Source organism: Podarcis vaucheri (assembly GCF_965113315.1).
Source record: "Podarcis vaucheri genome assembly, chromosome: 16".
Taxonomy (NCBI): Eukaryota; Metazoa; Chordata; class Lepidosauria; order Squamata; family Lacertidae; genus Podarcis; species Podarcis vaucheri.
This window is the reverse complement of record NC_138754.1, coordinates 11,407,658-11,422,408: the sequence shown is the minus strand read 5'-3', so window position 1 is coordinate 11,422,408 and position 14,751 is coordinate 11,407,658. Positions and strand designations below refer to the sequence as shown.

At 46.4% G+C, this 14,751-nt stretch overlaps 2 protein-coding genes across 2 annotated transcripts; both read left to right on the top strand.

The window, feature by feature from the left end:
• The first annotated feature begins 2,690 nt into the window (after window positions 1-2,690).
• APOA2 (apolipoprotein A2) lies at window positions 2,691-8,493 on the top strand. The gene is made up of 4 exons (XM_082202655.1): window positions 2,691-2,762; window positions 4,930-5,011; window positions 6,388-6,538; window positions 8,240-8,493. The coding sequence occupies exons 2-4, from the start codon at window positions 4,960-4,962 to the stop codon at window positions 8,352-8,354; spliced, it is 318 nt and encodes a 105-aa protein (XP_082058781.1). The 5' UTR covers window positions 2,691-2,762; window positions 4,930-4,959; the 3' UTR covers window positions 8,355-8,493.
• Window positions 8,494-10,624: 2,131 nt separating this feature from the next.
• UFC1 (ubiquitin-fold modifier conjugating enzyme 1) lies at window positions 10,625-14,462 on the top strand. The gene is made up of 6 exons (XM_082202608.1): window positions 10,625-10,792; window positions 12,456-12,523; window positions 12,935-12,998; window positions 13,344-13,420; window positions 13,541-13,631; window positions 14,203-14,462. The coding sequence occupies exons 1-6, from the start codon at window positions 10,670-10,672 to the stop codon at window positions 14,272-14,274; spliced, it is 495 nt and encodes a 164-aa protein (XP_082058734.1). The 5' UTR covers window positions 10,625-10,669; the 3' UTR covers window positions 14,275-14,462.
• Window positions 14,463-14,751: the final 289 nt, after the last annotated feature.

Below are 14,751 nucleotides of genomic sequence, written 5' to 3'. Positions count from 1 at the left end.
GACTGAAATCTACAGGAGCCTGGCTAAAGAAACTTTAAAGACTGAATCTCCCTTTTGGACACAATTTGAATGAGTTTTCTGTTTGTGGCTTTTGTAGTAGATCTTGTACCTTGTTCTCTCGATTTTTTGATTATTAATATAAGATTTAGAACGTAGAATGGTTTGGTAGTGTTTTGTGTGCTGCCTACTTCATATCAGTCTCCAAATGTGGGCAGCCAATGGTCATACCCACAGGATGCATTTATAACATTCTTATGCCACTTTAGCAGTCACGCCATCCTGCAAAGAACCATGGGAACTGTAGGTTTGCTACAGAGCGACAGTTCCCAGGGAACTCTGGGAATGGTAGCTAGCTCTGAGAGGGGACTAGGGGTCACCTCACAACTCGTTGCCCCCTTCACAAACTACAGCTCCCAGGATTCTTTGGGGGAAGCCATGACTTTTAAAAGTGGCATCATAGTGCCTTAAATGTTGGTGCAGAATGCACCAATTATGTTTGCAGGTGAAGGGGCAAAAAACTTCCCCCTGTTTATTTCTGGAGAGCCACTTTCTTTTAAAATGCACAAGAGCAGGCTAGGCCCCCTTCCCTCCTCATCAGTTGGCAACTGATGAGGGAGGAAGATTCTAGCAGGAGAGGTGCACACACAGCATTTAAACGAAGAATTGTTTAGCAGAGCTTGCTGCAGTTCAGCTGCAGGAGATGCTAGGGTTGCCACCTTCCCACCCCCAACAAAGCTCCCATGCCTTTAACAGCAGCCACAGTTGGCAAATTCAGCAAGATAAAACTTTTCCTGGCATGGAAATGAATGGGGGGAGTTGAGGGGAAAGATGCAGAATTTGTTTCTTTTTATTGTCAGGACCGTTTATTTATTTTTAAGTCGTTAAACTTAGGAAAGTTATTGAAGCATCATTTTTATCTGTCATGTGACAAACTTACTGTTCTGTACTGAAATTCTCACCCCGGGCACAGGGGGATACTGTAGATAGTTATGCAAATGAAGGGTCGAAAAGTGACGTTCAGTGATTGGATAGTTTGTATGCAAATGAAGGGTCGAAAGTGACATTCAGTGATTGGATAGTTTTAGAAAATGGCAACAGTTACATTGTTCTGGAGCTCTATATAAGCAGGCCGACTGAGCTCCTCAGTTCAGTTCTGTTCCAGCTTACAAATAAAGAGCTGCTTTGGAAGAATCGCTGTGTCGTCTGATATGTTCGCCCACAATTTAACACTTACTATGTACCCAAAACACGTTGTTCAGTTTTGGTCGCCCCATCTCAGTTGTTTTTATAAAAGGTTCAGAAAAGCACAGCCAAAATGTTCAGGGGGGTGGAGCCGCCACTCTGTGAGGAACGATGGCAACATTTGGGTTTGGGGTTTTTTAGCTTAGAAAAGATGTACAACACTACTCTATTGAGGGGGAATCAAATTGAGGCCAGGGGCTCCTTCTGCACTTTACATTTAAAGCTGTATTGTATTACTTTAAACAAACATGGCTCCCCCCCCCCAACCAAGGGAATGCTGGGAACTGACTGCAGTTTGCTAAGGATGCTGGGAGTTTTTCAGAGACCCCTGATCCTTTCACAGAGCTACTGTTTCAGAGTGGTTTAATAATCAACCCCTCTTCAGGAGAAACTCTGGGAACTGTAGCATTGTGAGGGGGGTCTCCTAATAACTCTCTGTGCATTTTGCAATCTACAGTTCCCAGGATTCTTGGGGGGGGGGAGGAATACGTGACTGTTTAAATACTCCTTGAATACTCCTTTAAATGTTTGGTGCAGGTGGGGCCTGGGTAGTTTTTCTCCTTCTTGTGTAATACTAGAACTCAGAATCATGCAATGGAGCTGAAAGTTGGAAGATTAAGGAGTGGACAGACAAAATGAAGCATATACCGTATTTTTTGCTCTATAAGACGCACCAGACCATAAGGCGCACCTAGTTTTTGGAGGAGGAAAACAAGAAAAAAAATATTCTGAATCTCAGAAGCCAGAACAGCAAGAGGGATCGCTGCGCAGTGAAAGCAGCAATCCCTCTTGCTGTTCTGGCTTCTGGGATAGCTGCACAGCCTGCATTCGCTCCATAAGACGCGCACACATTTCCCCTTACTTTTTGGGAGGGGAAATGTGAGTCTTACAGAGCAAAAAATACGGTAGTTAAAACTCTTGTGATTCCCTGACTGTACAAGGGGGTTAGAAAAATTAATGGATGTTTATGGCTATTAGACAGTAACGTTTCTGAATACCAATCGTTCAGCTTTTAGCCTGATCCACTGCAGCTGGGCTCTTCTGTTCTTACTATCCCTACACAACGGCCAGGATCATGAAAAAGGAGGGAGCCAAAACTGCAAACGTTACTCTAGATGTGACTGCACCAAAGGTTTATATGAGGGCGCTTGCCTCAAGCCAGGGCTTGCATTCTGCATTAACTCTGCTATGGCCACGATTCCCTTGCCCACACTAAATGTTACCGCTGAAGTAAGTGTGGGCCTCTGTGTGTACTTAACCCTTAGACCCCGAAGCTGTTGACATGGGAATTGCCTTAGTTAGCAGTTGCAGAAATCGCACATTGCACTTCAAAGAGGGACAGTTGATGTGGTGGCAGGTTGAAGGGGAGGAGGAGGGACAGGACGGGACGCAAGCACCAATCACTAGGGAGAATAGATCGGGTGAAACAGGCTGGTCTTTTGATGCCCTATATAAGAGCTTACAACCTCAAACTAACAATCACTTCTATGTTGACTGGCTCCTTGTAATTGATCGTTTGGGTAAGAATGAATTGACTTTATTTTATTTTATTTGAGAAGAAAGGGTTTGGGGTGGGGTGGAGCAATGGAATTGTCACTTTACCCCCTGGCAGAAATTCTGAAACTTTATCAGCTATGTGACACAGGCAGAAATCCAACCGGTGGAGCTTCTGTTAATAGAGCTTGACTTTTTTAATGGATTACGGCAGAATTCAAGTGAATCCACAAGCCCTGCTCTTGAAACCTTGGTGTGGGGGGGGCACTTGTTCTTATAGTGGGCGGGTGAAAAAAAACACTCTCCTGGGTGTTCATATGGGTCTGAGGTGTGGCAGTTGTGCAACGGGTGTCAAAGCACAGAATTAAGCCCTGCTGTGGTGCTGGGGGAAACTGCCCCAGTTTAATTTTAGCCTGTTCTCAAGAGGGGAAGAAGGTGTCAAGGGTGGAGCGGCAGAAGGATGGGAAAGTAGAAAATCTAAAAGGAAGCTGGTGACAAATGTGAAACGGAGGGGCTGTCCCTGACAATAGTTGTTGTTTGGCTACTGCTAGGCTGCAACAAAGGGTAGCAGCGTGAAGTGCTCTGATTTGGGATAAACCGGTTTCGTTCCGTTCCCAACAGTCAGTCTGCATTCTCAGTCCTCAACTGCTGCTACTGGTGTTTCCTGTAGGCTTTCCCCCCTCCCAACACACAATGTTTTCTTTATTTCTGCAAACCTTGGGGGCTCCCCCGGCCTGCTGATAATACCCCCTAGTGCTAGGGTTGCCATACGTCCTGAATTTCCCGGACATAGATGGGATTTGGCAATCAGAAACAGTGTCCGGGCGAAAATCGCTTAAATGTCCAGGAAAATCCAGACCTATGACAACCCGTGTCGGAAATGTAGATTTTGGTGAATTTCCTTTTTTTAAAAAGCTCAAAAAAAAAAAACCCTCTACGCTGGTCCCAACTTGGCTGCGTAAGCACTTGAACTAAGGGAAGTGAAATTACTATTGTTCGATATTCAACACCACATTTTATTTTTTTCATTTAGAAAGATTCTGTGCCACCTTTCTGAGTTTGGGATTTCTAAATTACTTTTATTACGTCTGGGTGGTAGGCGTAGATGGGTACAGCTCTCTCCTCCCTTTGTCCCCCCCCTTTTCCAACACCTTTACCTGTCCAGCCTCTTCTCTTAACACAGGCATTGCAGCCTTCAAGAATGGCTGCTCTCCACTGACCAAAAAGGAGGGATACAGTAGTTTCTAGTCCTCGTGAAAAGTTTTGGGGTTTTTTAAAGCGTGCCATGCGGTTGGATGGAAAACGTGAAGTGTTTTTTGGGCGGGGAGGGGGGAATTGTTCACAAAGTTCACATATTTACTATATTCTTTGTTTTTAGAACAGTAAAGTATTTAACAAGCAAGCAAACAGAAAAACCTGCCTCACGAAAAACCTGAGAATTCACTTGGCCAACTAAGTCTATACCAGGGCTTCCCAAATTTGGGTCTCCAGCTGCTTTTGGACTACAACTCTTATCATCCTTAGCTAGCAGGACCCAGTGGTCAGGGATGAGGGGAATCGTAGTCCAAAAACAGCTGGAGACCCAAGTTTGGAAAACCCTGCACTATACCTTTACAGCAATGCTTCTATCATGGGCCATCATTTTCCCCCAGTCTCATTGTACCAGGGACTGGCACCATATTTGGTCTCTGAAGCTCCCTACCCAACCTGAGCTGTGGGAGGGTTTACGTGCCCTTTGAGCTGATAGCTTGTGGACTGCCAATGGTTTGTGGGCCATCCCTTTGAGTACTACTGCTTTCCAGTACATTATTTCCTCCCAGAGAATTCTGGGCACTGTAGTTGACCCCTCAGGGAGCTTCAGTTCCCAGTAACTCTTTTCGAACTACAATTCCCAGGATTCTTTGAGGAGAGCCACGTGTCAAATGTACGCTGTGGGTGTAGCCTGCGTACACACAATGCCCTCAAATCACATCTTCTCTCTCAAGGAATTCTGGGCACAGGACTTCACCCTTCACAGAATTCCCAGTAATTCCCTTAACAAACTACAGTGCCCAGAATTCTTTGGGGGGGGATGTGCTTTGAATGTGCTTTAAAGGTATAGTGTGTACGAATCAAGCCGTAGAGTGTGCGGGCTTGGTCTTGCTTCCTCACCTCTTTTCTCACAACCTCTCCCCGTCCTCCCTTTCCCCCCAGAAAGTAAAGGAGTGCTCCAAGCGTGCCAAAATGAAGGTGTTCGCTCTCGCAATCCTCTTGGTCAGCGTCTGCTGCATGGAAGGTACTGTGGGGCAAGGGGGCTGGCAGCGTTCTTCATTGCAAACCGTGAGGGAATCAAAGAGTGCTTCCAGGTGGAACTTAATTTGCAAACATAATAATAATAAAAAAATAAAAATAAAAATAATTTATTATTTATACCCCGCCCATCTGGCTGAGTTTCCCCAGTCACTCCGGGCGGCTTCTAATCGAGTGTTAAAAACAATACAGCATTAAATATTAAAAACTTCCCTGAAGAGGGCTGCCTTCAGATGTCTTTTAAAGATAAGATAGCTGCTTATTTCCTTCACATCTGATGGGAGGGCGTTCCACAGGGCAGGTGCCACTACCGAGAAGGCCCTCTGTCTGGTTCCCTGTAACCTCACTTCTCGCAATGAGGGAACAGCCAAAAGGCCCTCGGCGCTGGACCTCAGTGTCCGGGCTGAACGATGGGGATGGAGACGCTCCCTCAGGTCATTGGCAACCGTTGAGGGTGGGTGTTTGTTTTCCACTTATTCAATTTTCTCCGGTATTGTTCCATCTGGACTGAACTTTGAACGACACAGTGTGGACACAGGAGAGGGGATACTGCATGCGTGAGGAGCAGAGCTGAAGCTCTCTAGGTAGAGCATTTGCCTTGCATTCAGAAGGTCCCTGGTTCAGTCCCCAAGGACATCTCCGAGAGCCCAGGGAGTGGTGGTGGGATGACAATGAGTGGTGAGAGGGAGGAGAGGGAGAAGACTGGGAAGAGGAGGGGCTGGGAACTGCAGGGGTAACAGGGCTTAGTGAGCTGGGAGAGTCTGTGGCAGACAGAAGTCCAGAATCAGAGGCAGAAGCAGGAGAGGTGGAGGAGAGAGGCCAAGATGAATCAGGCTGTTGAAGCGTCATGGGGGACTCCCCGTCTTGCTGCAACAAGCTCTGGTCTCCTAGAACCAGAAGCGGCATGAAGTGGAAGGAGCAAAGACAGACTGCATGCCGGCTCAGTCTCTGATTGCTTGGAGGGGGGAAACCCTGGTGGGGAGAAGACCTAGACGATTGTGGGGAGGCAGGAACCTTTAGTTTCAGCAATTGATTCATGGGGGGGGGGACACCTGGAGGTAGGTTCCTATGTTCCTTAGGCCTGTTACTCAGCCAAGTCTTTGCAGATCCTGTTCTTGCTAATAAAGCTTTAACTCCAACATGCACTGTGTGATTTACTGCTGGCTCGCTCCTGTCGTTCAGGTAGGTCTGGGAGGAACCCCTGGACTGTCACTGACAGTCAGTGAAGATGATACTGAGCTAGTTGGTCTGATTCAGTATGAGGCAGCTCCCTTTGAACTAAGAGGGTGTACTGGTTAATGGCTTTCCCCCTTTGTACTGTCGAGTGACCCCCTATTTATGAGCCTCCCCGTGTCCTTGCAGGGACTGTGGTCAGACGGCAGGCGGAACAGGCTCCAGCCCCGGCTTCTGATGTCGTGCAGCAAGTGCAGAGCTACCTTAATAGCTTATCTGACTACTTCAAAAAGGAACTCGTGCCACAAGAGAAGATAGAGGAATTCAAGGCCCAGACAATGTAAGACCTCCTTCCCCCACTCACATCTTTCTTTCTTTTTAAATGTATTTTTATTAAAAGTCCAACAATTCAGAAAGACAGACAGAACGAAAGGCGATTGAGCATGGTCAGGTAAGGAGATGAAGCATTAAAAACATAACTTGTACAAAAGAGGCAATATTTCGATTCAAGGCAAAAACAGCGGATCAAATACACATATAAATGAAACAGCGCCAGATCCATTCGCATTTCAACTGAAATGGGGTGAGGACCCTTTTTATACAATCCTAAAAAAGACTCTGGATCAGGTAACCTTCTCCTCCACTGCCCAATAAAGGCACCAAATTCTATACATGGAACCTGGTTACTTTTACCAAGGCCTGATGGTTATGGTGGTGAATCAGAGACTGGCTTTTTCCCTGCTAGCACCAGTGTTGTGGAATGCAATCTCCCTGCTGATATATGAGATGCTCCATCTGCATTGGCATGCTGCCGGCTTTCGAAGATACTTATTTATACAGGCATTCCCTTATTCTCTCAGCCCGAGCCTCTTGTTTTAATTGCAGTTTCATTTTAATGGGATTGTTTCATTGCACATGTTAATTACGGTCATTTATATATTCATGTTTCAGCTGGATTGTTTTACCATGCATTTAAATTACACCGAATTTTAAACAATTAGTCTGTATTTTAACAATACACACAGGTCCCGCTATCAGAATGCTCCTTATCTACAAATTCCAAACATAAAGAATTATGCCCTAACAACAGCTGATTCAGATATGGGAACATCTGGAGTTTGCCCACTTCCTTCCTTGTTTCTGCTTTGCTGGTCAGTCGCAGCCATTTTGGGGCAGAAAGCATGGAAAAGGGGAGCAGGCAGAGAGAAGGGAGAAATCAGTTTTTCCTTTGTCTTTCTTTTGCTGGTTGGCTGCGGCCATTTCAGGATGAAACCGTGGAGTGAGAGAGAAGAGAGATTGGACAAATCACGGATCAGAAATGTTCCTATGGGAAATAATGGAAATTGTCGTTATGCAAACTCTTGCCTAACGAACAATTTCTTGAGGAACGCATTGCATTCTGAAAACTGCATGTACTGTACTGTGCAGTTGGTTCTTACGTTTTGTAAACTGCTTTGAAGCAATCTGGGCATCTATATGTAATTACCGTATTTTTCGCTCTATAACACGCACCCGACCATAACACACACGTAGTTTTTAGAGGAGGAAAATCCGTAGGCATGCCACCCGTAGGCATTCCCTTCATAACACTCACAGACATTTCCCCTTACTTTTTAGGAGGAAAAAAGTGAGTGTTATGGTGCAAAAAATACGGTAATTAACTCATAATCGGCAATATGGCTAGGAATGGAACCCCCATGCACTGGGGCATTCTCTCCAAAGAACAGCTGCTGAGGACTACCAAAGAAGGGGAGAGCCATTTGCCTTCATGCTCTGCTTGTTGGCTTTCCAAAAGTGTCTGTCATATCACTGTTGGAAATGGATAGGATTAGAGCAGGCACCCCCAAATTCAGCCCTCCAGATGTTTTGGGACTACAACTCCCACCATCCCTGACCACTGGTCCTGTTAGCTAAGGGTGATGGGAGTTGTAGTCCCAAAACATCTGGAGGGGCCGAGTATGGGGATGCTTGGATTAGAGGGAATCCCTTGGCCTGATCCATTTACTGATTCTTTTATTCGTCTGTTTATTCATTCTGACAGGGCTTACGTGCAGCGGGCACAAGAGCATGTGACTCCTATGGCTGAGCAACTCAGGGACCAGGCGACCGAGTTCTTCTCCAGCCTTTTGAGTACCATCCAGAAAAAGACCAAGTAAAGTAGTGGAAGCTGCGTTCAGAGAGGCTCCGTCCTCATCATCTGCTGAAAAGGAAACTAGGGAAAATCTAGCACCTTCTTGTAATCCAAAGACTGGCTGGATCTCACTCTGGTTGTAATAAAGGCGCCTTATTCTCTAAGTGTGTGCATGTGTCTGGGTTTTGATACAGGCAGAGCATCCAAGATATTGCATGTCCACTCCACTTAAAATGGCCAGCAATGGGGTGGGTGCCAGATGGGGACCCCGAAGCCCCCTCCATGCTCATCTTTTTCTTGTTTACCATGCACAGTTTCCTGCCCCACTGGTACGTCATCCCAGTTTGCTGTTCCTCAAGCTGCTGTAATGAGCTTCAACTATTTAAACAACAACAACACTTGATTAAAAACCGCACTGTAAATTTAAAGTACTGTACTTTTCTGTGTATAATACTAGGGGGGGGGGGTTTACTTTAAAATAAGCTTAGAAATCTGGGGGCGTCTTATACATGGATAGTGCATATGCCCATTTTCTAAATTTGGGGTCCCTAAAAGTAGGAGGCGTCTTATACACGGAAAAATACGGTACATTTAACACACATCCCAAGGTAGACGGAAAAATACGGTACATTTAACACACATCCCAAGGTAGACTGTACACTGAAGGTTCTATTCCAGTAGGGTGCAATTGCAGCGCCCCCCGACATGCGCTGCGCCCCCGACAGGCGGCGCCCCCCGCCCTGCCCCCAGAACGTGTGCCACGCCCCTGCGGGCAGCGCATCACGGCCCCCGGGGCACAAGCCACGCCCCCGCCTGCTCTCCGCCCCTGGTAGCGGAGCATGCAGCTTCACCACTGCAACTGCAACTGCCCTCTGCCGATATTGTTCACTAAGGTAGAGTTTGCTCTGATCCAGCAAACACTCCGTTTGTTTAATATAAAACACTCTATTTAAAATGGAAGCACCCAGCGTGGTTTACAAACTGGGGATTAAACAACATCTTTTAAATACACCGCTGGGAGGGAGAGCTCAGTTAGTAGAGCATAAGACTCTTAATCTCAGAGTCGTTAGGGTTGCTGTATTTCAGAAAGTGAAAATCCGGTCACAAAAGTGAGGTGTGTGTGTGTGTGTCAAAGTTGTTAAGCTTTTTTTTGGCAAAAAATAAAAATCAGCAAAGAAACCCACTAACATGGGATTGCCATATGTCCAGGTTTTTGCGGACATTTACAATGGACATTCAAAATTCCGCCAGGACACCGTTTTTGGAAGCCAAATCCTGGCGATGTCTGGGATTTTTCGGACGTATGGCAGCCCTAAGAGTCCTAGGCTCTGTGGTTTAACCCACAGCGCCACCCGTGTCCCACAGTACAAATGTTCTAAATAAATCAGCAGGTTTGAAGCTTAATGTTCAAACTCTCCAAGGCTTCGCTCCACAAGCTGGGAGAGGTCCGGCATTTGCCACGATGGCTTCAGTGATTAGGCTGCTTTAACGGTCCACTTAAATCAGATTTTGGGGACGCAGGTGACGCTGTGGGTTAAACCACAGAGCCTAGGACTTGCCAATCAGAAGGTCGGTGGCTCGAATCCCCATGACGGGGTGAGCTCCCGTTGCTCGGTCCCTGCTCCTGCCAACCTAGCAGTTCGAAAGCACGTCAAAGTGCAAGTAGATAAATAGGTACCGCTCCGACGGGAAGGTAAACGGCGTTTCCATGCGCTGCTCTGGCTCGCCAGAAGCGGCTTAGTCATGCTGGCCACATGACCCAGAAGCTGTCTGTGGACAAACGCCGGCTCCCTCGGCCCATAAAGCGAGATGAGCGCCGCAACCCCAGAGTCGGCCACGACTGGACCGAATGGTCAGGGGTCCCTTTACCTTTACGTCAGATTTCAGAGAGCTTACAGTTTTGGACTACGACTCCCATGAGCCCCAACCAACACGCGACGATTGGGGCTTGATGGGAATTGTAGTCCAAAAGATCTGGAGGGCATTCGGGTGAGGCTGGCTGCTCCAAGCGCATGCGGCGGAGAGGAATCCGTCCGCTCTCCCAGTCCTTTGATGTTGGGTAAAAGTGGAATCCAAGGAAACCACAGCGCCCTAATTAAGCCACACAAGAAACAACTACCACCAACAGCCTCTAACTCTTTTCTCCCAGCTCTACGATTCTTCCTTTCCCCCGCCCCTCTCTACACTCTATTTCCGCCCTCAACAATCATGCTGGGGAAAGCGTCACGCGATCCATTTCCGCCCAACTGCTCACGTGCTGGGCAAGGATGACAACAACGTCTGACGTTTCCTCGCCCTGCCCAACCGGAAGCCATTTCCGGTTTGCGTACCTCAACAAAGATGGCGGACGAGGCTACTCGCCGGGTAGTGGCCGAGCTGCCTTTGCTGAAGACGAACGCGGGTCCGCGGGACAAGGAGCTGTGGATTCAGCGGCTGAAGGAGGAATACCAGGCGCTCATTAAGGTACGTGGTCCTTCCCGGTGAGGAGAGGGAGCTATGTGCCGGGAGGCTGACGTGGCTCCGCTGCACTACGGTGGCTTCAGAGGGTCAAGTATAGTCAGGCATTTTCGTGCTGCTGCAATAGGAGAAACTTGCGGGGCCTGAGGCTGCAGGGCTGTTGCCACTTCCCTGGGAGTGAGCCCCATTGAAAATCAGTGGGACTTGCTTCTGAGGAGAACAGCCTCCACCCACTCTGACGCCTACCAGTTGTTTCGGACTACGGCTCCCACCGTGTAGGGCCTTTGGCTGTTTCCTGGGGCTGATGGGAGTTGTAGTGCGAAACGTCCTGGACTGATGGTCCCCGGCCAGATGGTTGTACAGTGGTGCCCCGCAAGACGAATAATAATAATAATAATAATAATAATAATAAATTTTATTTATATCCCACCCTCCACAGCCGAAGCCAGGCTCAGGGCGGCTAACAACAATCAAATAATCAAACAGTCAAATAGTCACACAATCTAAAAATATTTCATTATAAAAATTAATTAAATCAAATTGATGGCAACCAATTAAGCAAAAATCTGTGCAGGTTGTCAGAGGAGGGAGTCAGGCTGCCTCGCAAGACGAAAAACTCGCTAGACGAAAGAGTTTTCCGTTTTTTGAGTCGTTCCGCAAGTCGTTCCCTATGGGCTTGCTTCGCAAGACGAAACGTCTTGCGAGTTCTTGCGAGTTTGTTTCCTTTTTCTCAAAGCCGCTAAGCCTTTAATAGCCGCTAAGCCGCTAATAGCCGTGCTTCGCAAGACAAAAAAATCACAAGACGAAGAGACTCGCGGAACGGATTAATTTCGTCTTCCGAGGCACCACTGTACAGGTTACATACACTTCAGGTCACAGACTTCAGGTCACAGACTCCGCTAACCCAGGAATAGTGCTTCAGGTTAAGAACTTTGCTTCAGGATGAGAACAGAAATCGTGCTCCAGCAGCAGGAGGCCCCATTAGCTAAAGTGGTGCTTCAGGTTAAGAACAGTTTCACATTAAGAACGGGCCTCCAGAACGAATTAAGTACTTAACCCGAGGTACCACTGTACTGCGCTTCAGGAGGGTTTGTACCCAGGAAAGCTGCCAACCTAAGTGCCATGTCCCGCACGCCGCTCTGTGCGGATGGCACTCCTGAGTAAACACACCTAGGACTTGTGTCTGAGTTCACCTTTCTTTTTCTCTCTCTCCCCCCCCCCCCCCACGCCCCAATTGTTTTCTGGAAGCTTACTGAGATGAGATCTTTTGGGTGGGGGGGACTATATTTTTAACTGTAACTACTTTTGTAACATTTTAACAGTTTTACTTTTAAAATAATAATAATAAGTGGGTGTGTTTGCTGCCCTGGGCTCCTTTGGGAGGAAGGGTAGGATTTAAATTTAATAAATAAATAAATCCACCCTTCTAAAGAACCCTGGGATCTATTGCTTACCGCTCACAGAGCTATGATTCGCAGCTCCCTTAACAAGCTACAGTTCCCAGGAATCTCTGTATATGTGTGTGTGGAGGGGGATGGTATTTTAAATATACAGCTGCAGGAATAATCTGTAACCTGCCTCTGTCAGATTTTCAAAAAATGTTCATTACGGACATCATGCTATGGAGGTTACCTTGCTGACTATTTTATTTTATGGATTCTTTCTGTAGTATGTGGAAAACAACAAGAACGCTGATAACGATTGGTTCAGGCTAGAGTCCAACAAGGAAGGCACAAGGTGAGTACAAGGGAGACCCCCAAAACTTTGTGGAGAATCCTGGGAACTGTAGTTTGTTTTGGGTGCTGGGAATTATAGCTCTGTGAGGTCTGCACCCTGAACAAACTACAGTTCCTGGGATTCTTCATGACTGTTAAAGTGGCACAATAGTGCTTTACATGTATTGTGAATATATTCTACAGCACTTGGAGAATGTTGAAGACACACATTTTTACCCTGGCTTTTGGCAATTGGGATGTATATTTTTATTTCTGTAAGTTGTTTAAACTGTTTTTAACACTGTTTTAATTGCCGTAACCCACCCTGGGACCTTGAGGTGAAGGGTGTGGTGATAGTAGGAATAATAGTAATATTAATATTGATTATTATGTGGATGTGACTTTAGTGCATCTCTTTTTCTTTCCTTGCTAGGTGGTTTGGGAAATGTTGGTACATTCACAACCTCCTGAAGTATGAGTTTGCTGTTGAGTTTGATGTGAGTCCTTGCCCCATGCCCTCCTTTGGGCTTCCTGACCCTCCTGCCTTTCATTCCTCACTTTCTGTGTGAGAGCTGCTTCTTTTACTTTTATATATTTTATTTCAACAATTTGTATATCGTTTAATCACAGTTGCCTGTAAGCAGTGAACAAGAAACCCAATGCAATGTGACTGGAAATGAGTTAAAGCTATACAATCAGAGTTCAATTAAAAAGCTGGCTGGAATGAAATAGTTTTCAGAAACCGCCGGATGGTCAGCTACCTGTGGATTTTGGTGAGGGCTAATTAGGTCAACCTATGCAGGATTTCTAAGTATTAAGCTCTGCTTAAACCCCATTTGCAGATTCCGGTCACATATCCATCCACCGCGCCGGAAATCGCCATCCCAGAGCTGGATGGAAAAACAGCAAAAATGTACAGGTCAGATGCTCTCCTCCTCTATATTTTAGCCATTTTGTATGGTGTGGTCTAGATCACAATTTCCCCTTGTATCTGTCCTGTTAATGCCCCATCTTAATACCTCTGTGTGTCTTCTTGCAGGGGCGGTAAAATATGTCTGACGGACCACTTCAAACCTTTGTGGGCCAGGAACGTACCTAAATTTGGGCTGGCTCATCTCATGGCCTTGGGGGTGAGTTGTAGGTGTGAGCGAGTGTGTGCACACAGGTGTTTGACTGCGTTGCTTGGGACATCACTTAGTAAGCCCCAAAGGCTGCTCTTGTCAAATGAGTAAATTGCATTGGCAGCAAACCTTCCGACGGAAAAACTGCAAATAAGTATCAAAGCATGAAAACAACACGGGAGTCTTCCAGTTTAAGAAATGCATTTCATTGGTTTTTGTGGACTAGTGCCCCTGTCAGCTGTATCCATGATACATCAGGGGTGGGGAACTTATTCTGGTCTGTAGGCCAGATCTTTCATTCCCCATCAGCTGGCAGGCTAGGATCAGAAAGTCATCCAGAAGGGAATGTGGCTCTCAGGCTGAAAAATGGGTTCCTCACCTCTGTTGTAGATAATACTGAGCCTAGATAGGCAACTTCATATGTTTGATGTGAACTGGGAAGCCTTGTAATTGGAAATATTGTTTAACAATCCTAAAAATGGAGGAGAGGGCTATTCTCTGTCAAGTGTGTCACATGGCCAGGGAAGGGGAAAGGATGCGGCCCTGGTGGCCTCCTGACGGTCCTCTTTTTGTCTTGCAGCTGGGACCCTGGCTGGCTGTGGAGATCCCAGACTTGATATCGAAAGGCCAGATTGAGCACAAGGAGAAGTGAAGCAGGCTGTGCGGCCTGCGGGTGGAGGCTAGGCCTCGGCTGTTCTCCTAGGCCTCAACCATCAACAGCTACAGACTCAAACATGTGCCAGTGACTTTGTTTTGTGCTTCTCTGTGTAACGTCTGAACCCCGGACTTCCAACTGATCCACAGAACATGACTCACTAATTAAAAAGAAAAGCAAAGCAATCCTTTCCTAAGAGTTGCTGTTTTGCTTGTCTCTTGAAAAGCCACCTGAACGCCCTGTTGTGGCAAATCTTATTTATTTATTGAGAAAGATTTATATACCACTTCATCAGGAAAAAAACAACTTTAGATGGGTTACATAAAATGATAGGGAATAAGTATTTAAAAATAGCAATAAAAGCTGACCTTGGGTTGTAACCAACTATGTTTTACTCAGAGTAGAACTAGTGAAATTAATAGAGCTAAGTTAATGTTGCCCATTAACTTTAATGGGTCCGCTCTGAGTAGGCAC

Bases quoted from the DNA above. Each gene is read 5' to 3' on its own strand.
- APOA2 (XM_082202655.1), top strand. From the start codon at position 4,960: ATGAAGGTGTTCGCTCTCGCAATCCTCTTGGTCAGCGTCTGCTGCATG. The intron at 5,012-6,387 runs GTACTGTGGGGC...GTGTCCTTGCAG, and splicing joins CAGCGTCTGCTGCATGGAAG to GGACTGTGGTCAGACGGCAG. The intron at 6,539-8,239 runs GTAAGACCTCCT...TCATTCTGACAG, and splicing joins GAATTCAAGGCCCAGACAAT to GGCTTACGTGCAGCGGGCAC.
- UFC1 (XM_082202608.1), top strand. From the start codon at position 10,670: ATGGCGGACGAGGCTACTCGCCGGGTAGTGGCCGAGCTGCCTTTGCTG. The intron at 10,793-12,455 runs GTACGTGGTCCT...TTCTTTCTGTAG, and splicing joins AATACCAGGCGCTCATTAAG to TATGTGGAAAACAACAAGAA. The intron at 13,632-14,202 runs GTGAGTTGTAGG...TTTGTCTTGCAG, and splicing joins CTCATCTCATGGCCTTGGGG to CTGGGACCCTGGCTGGCTGT.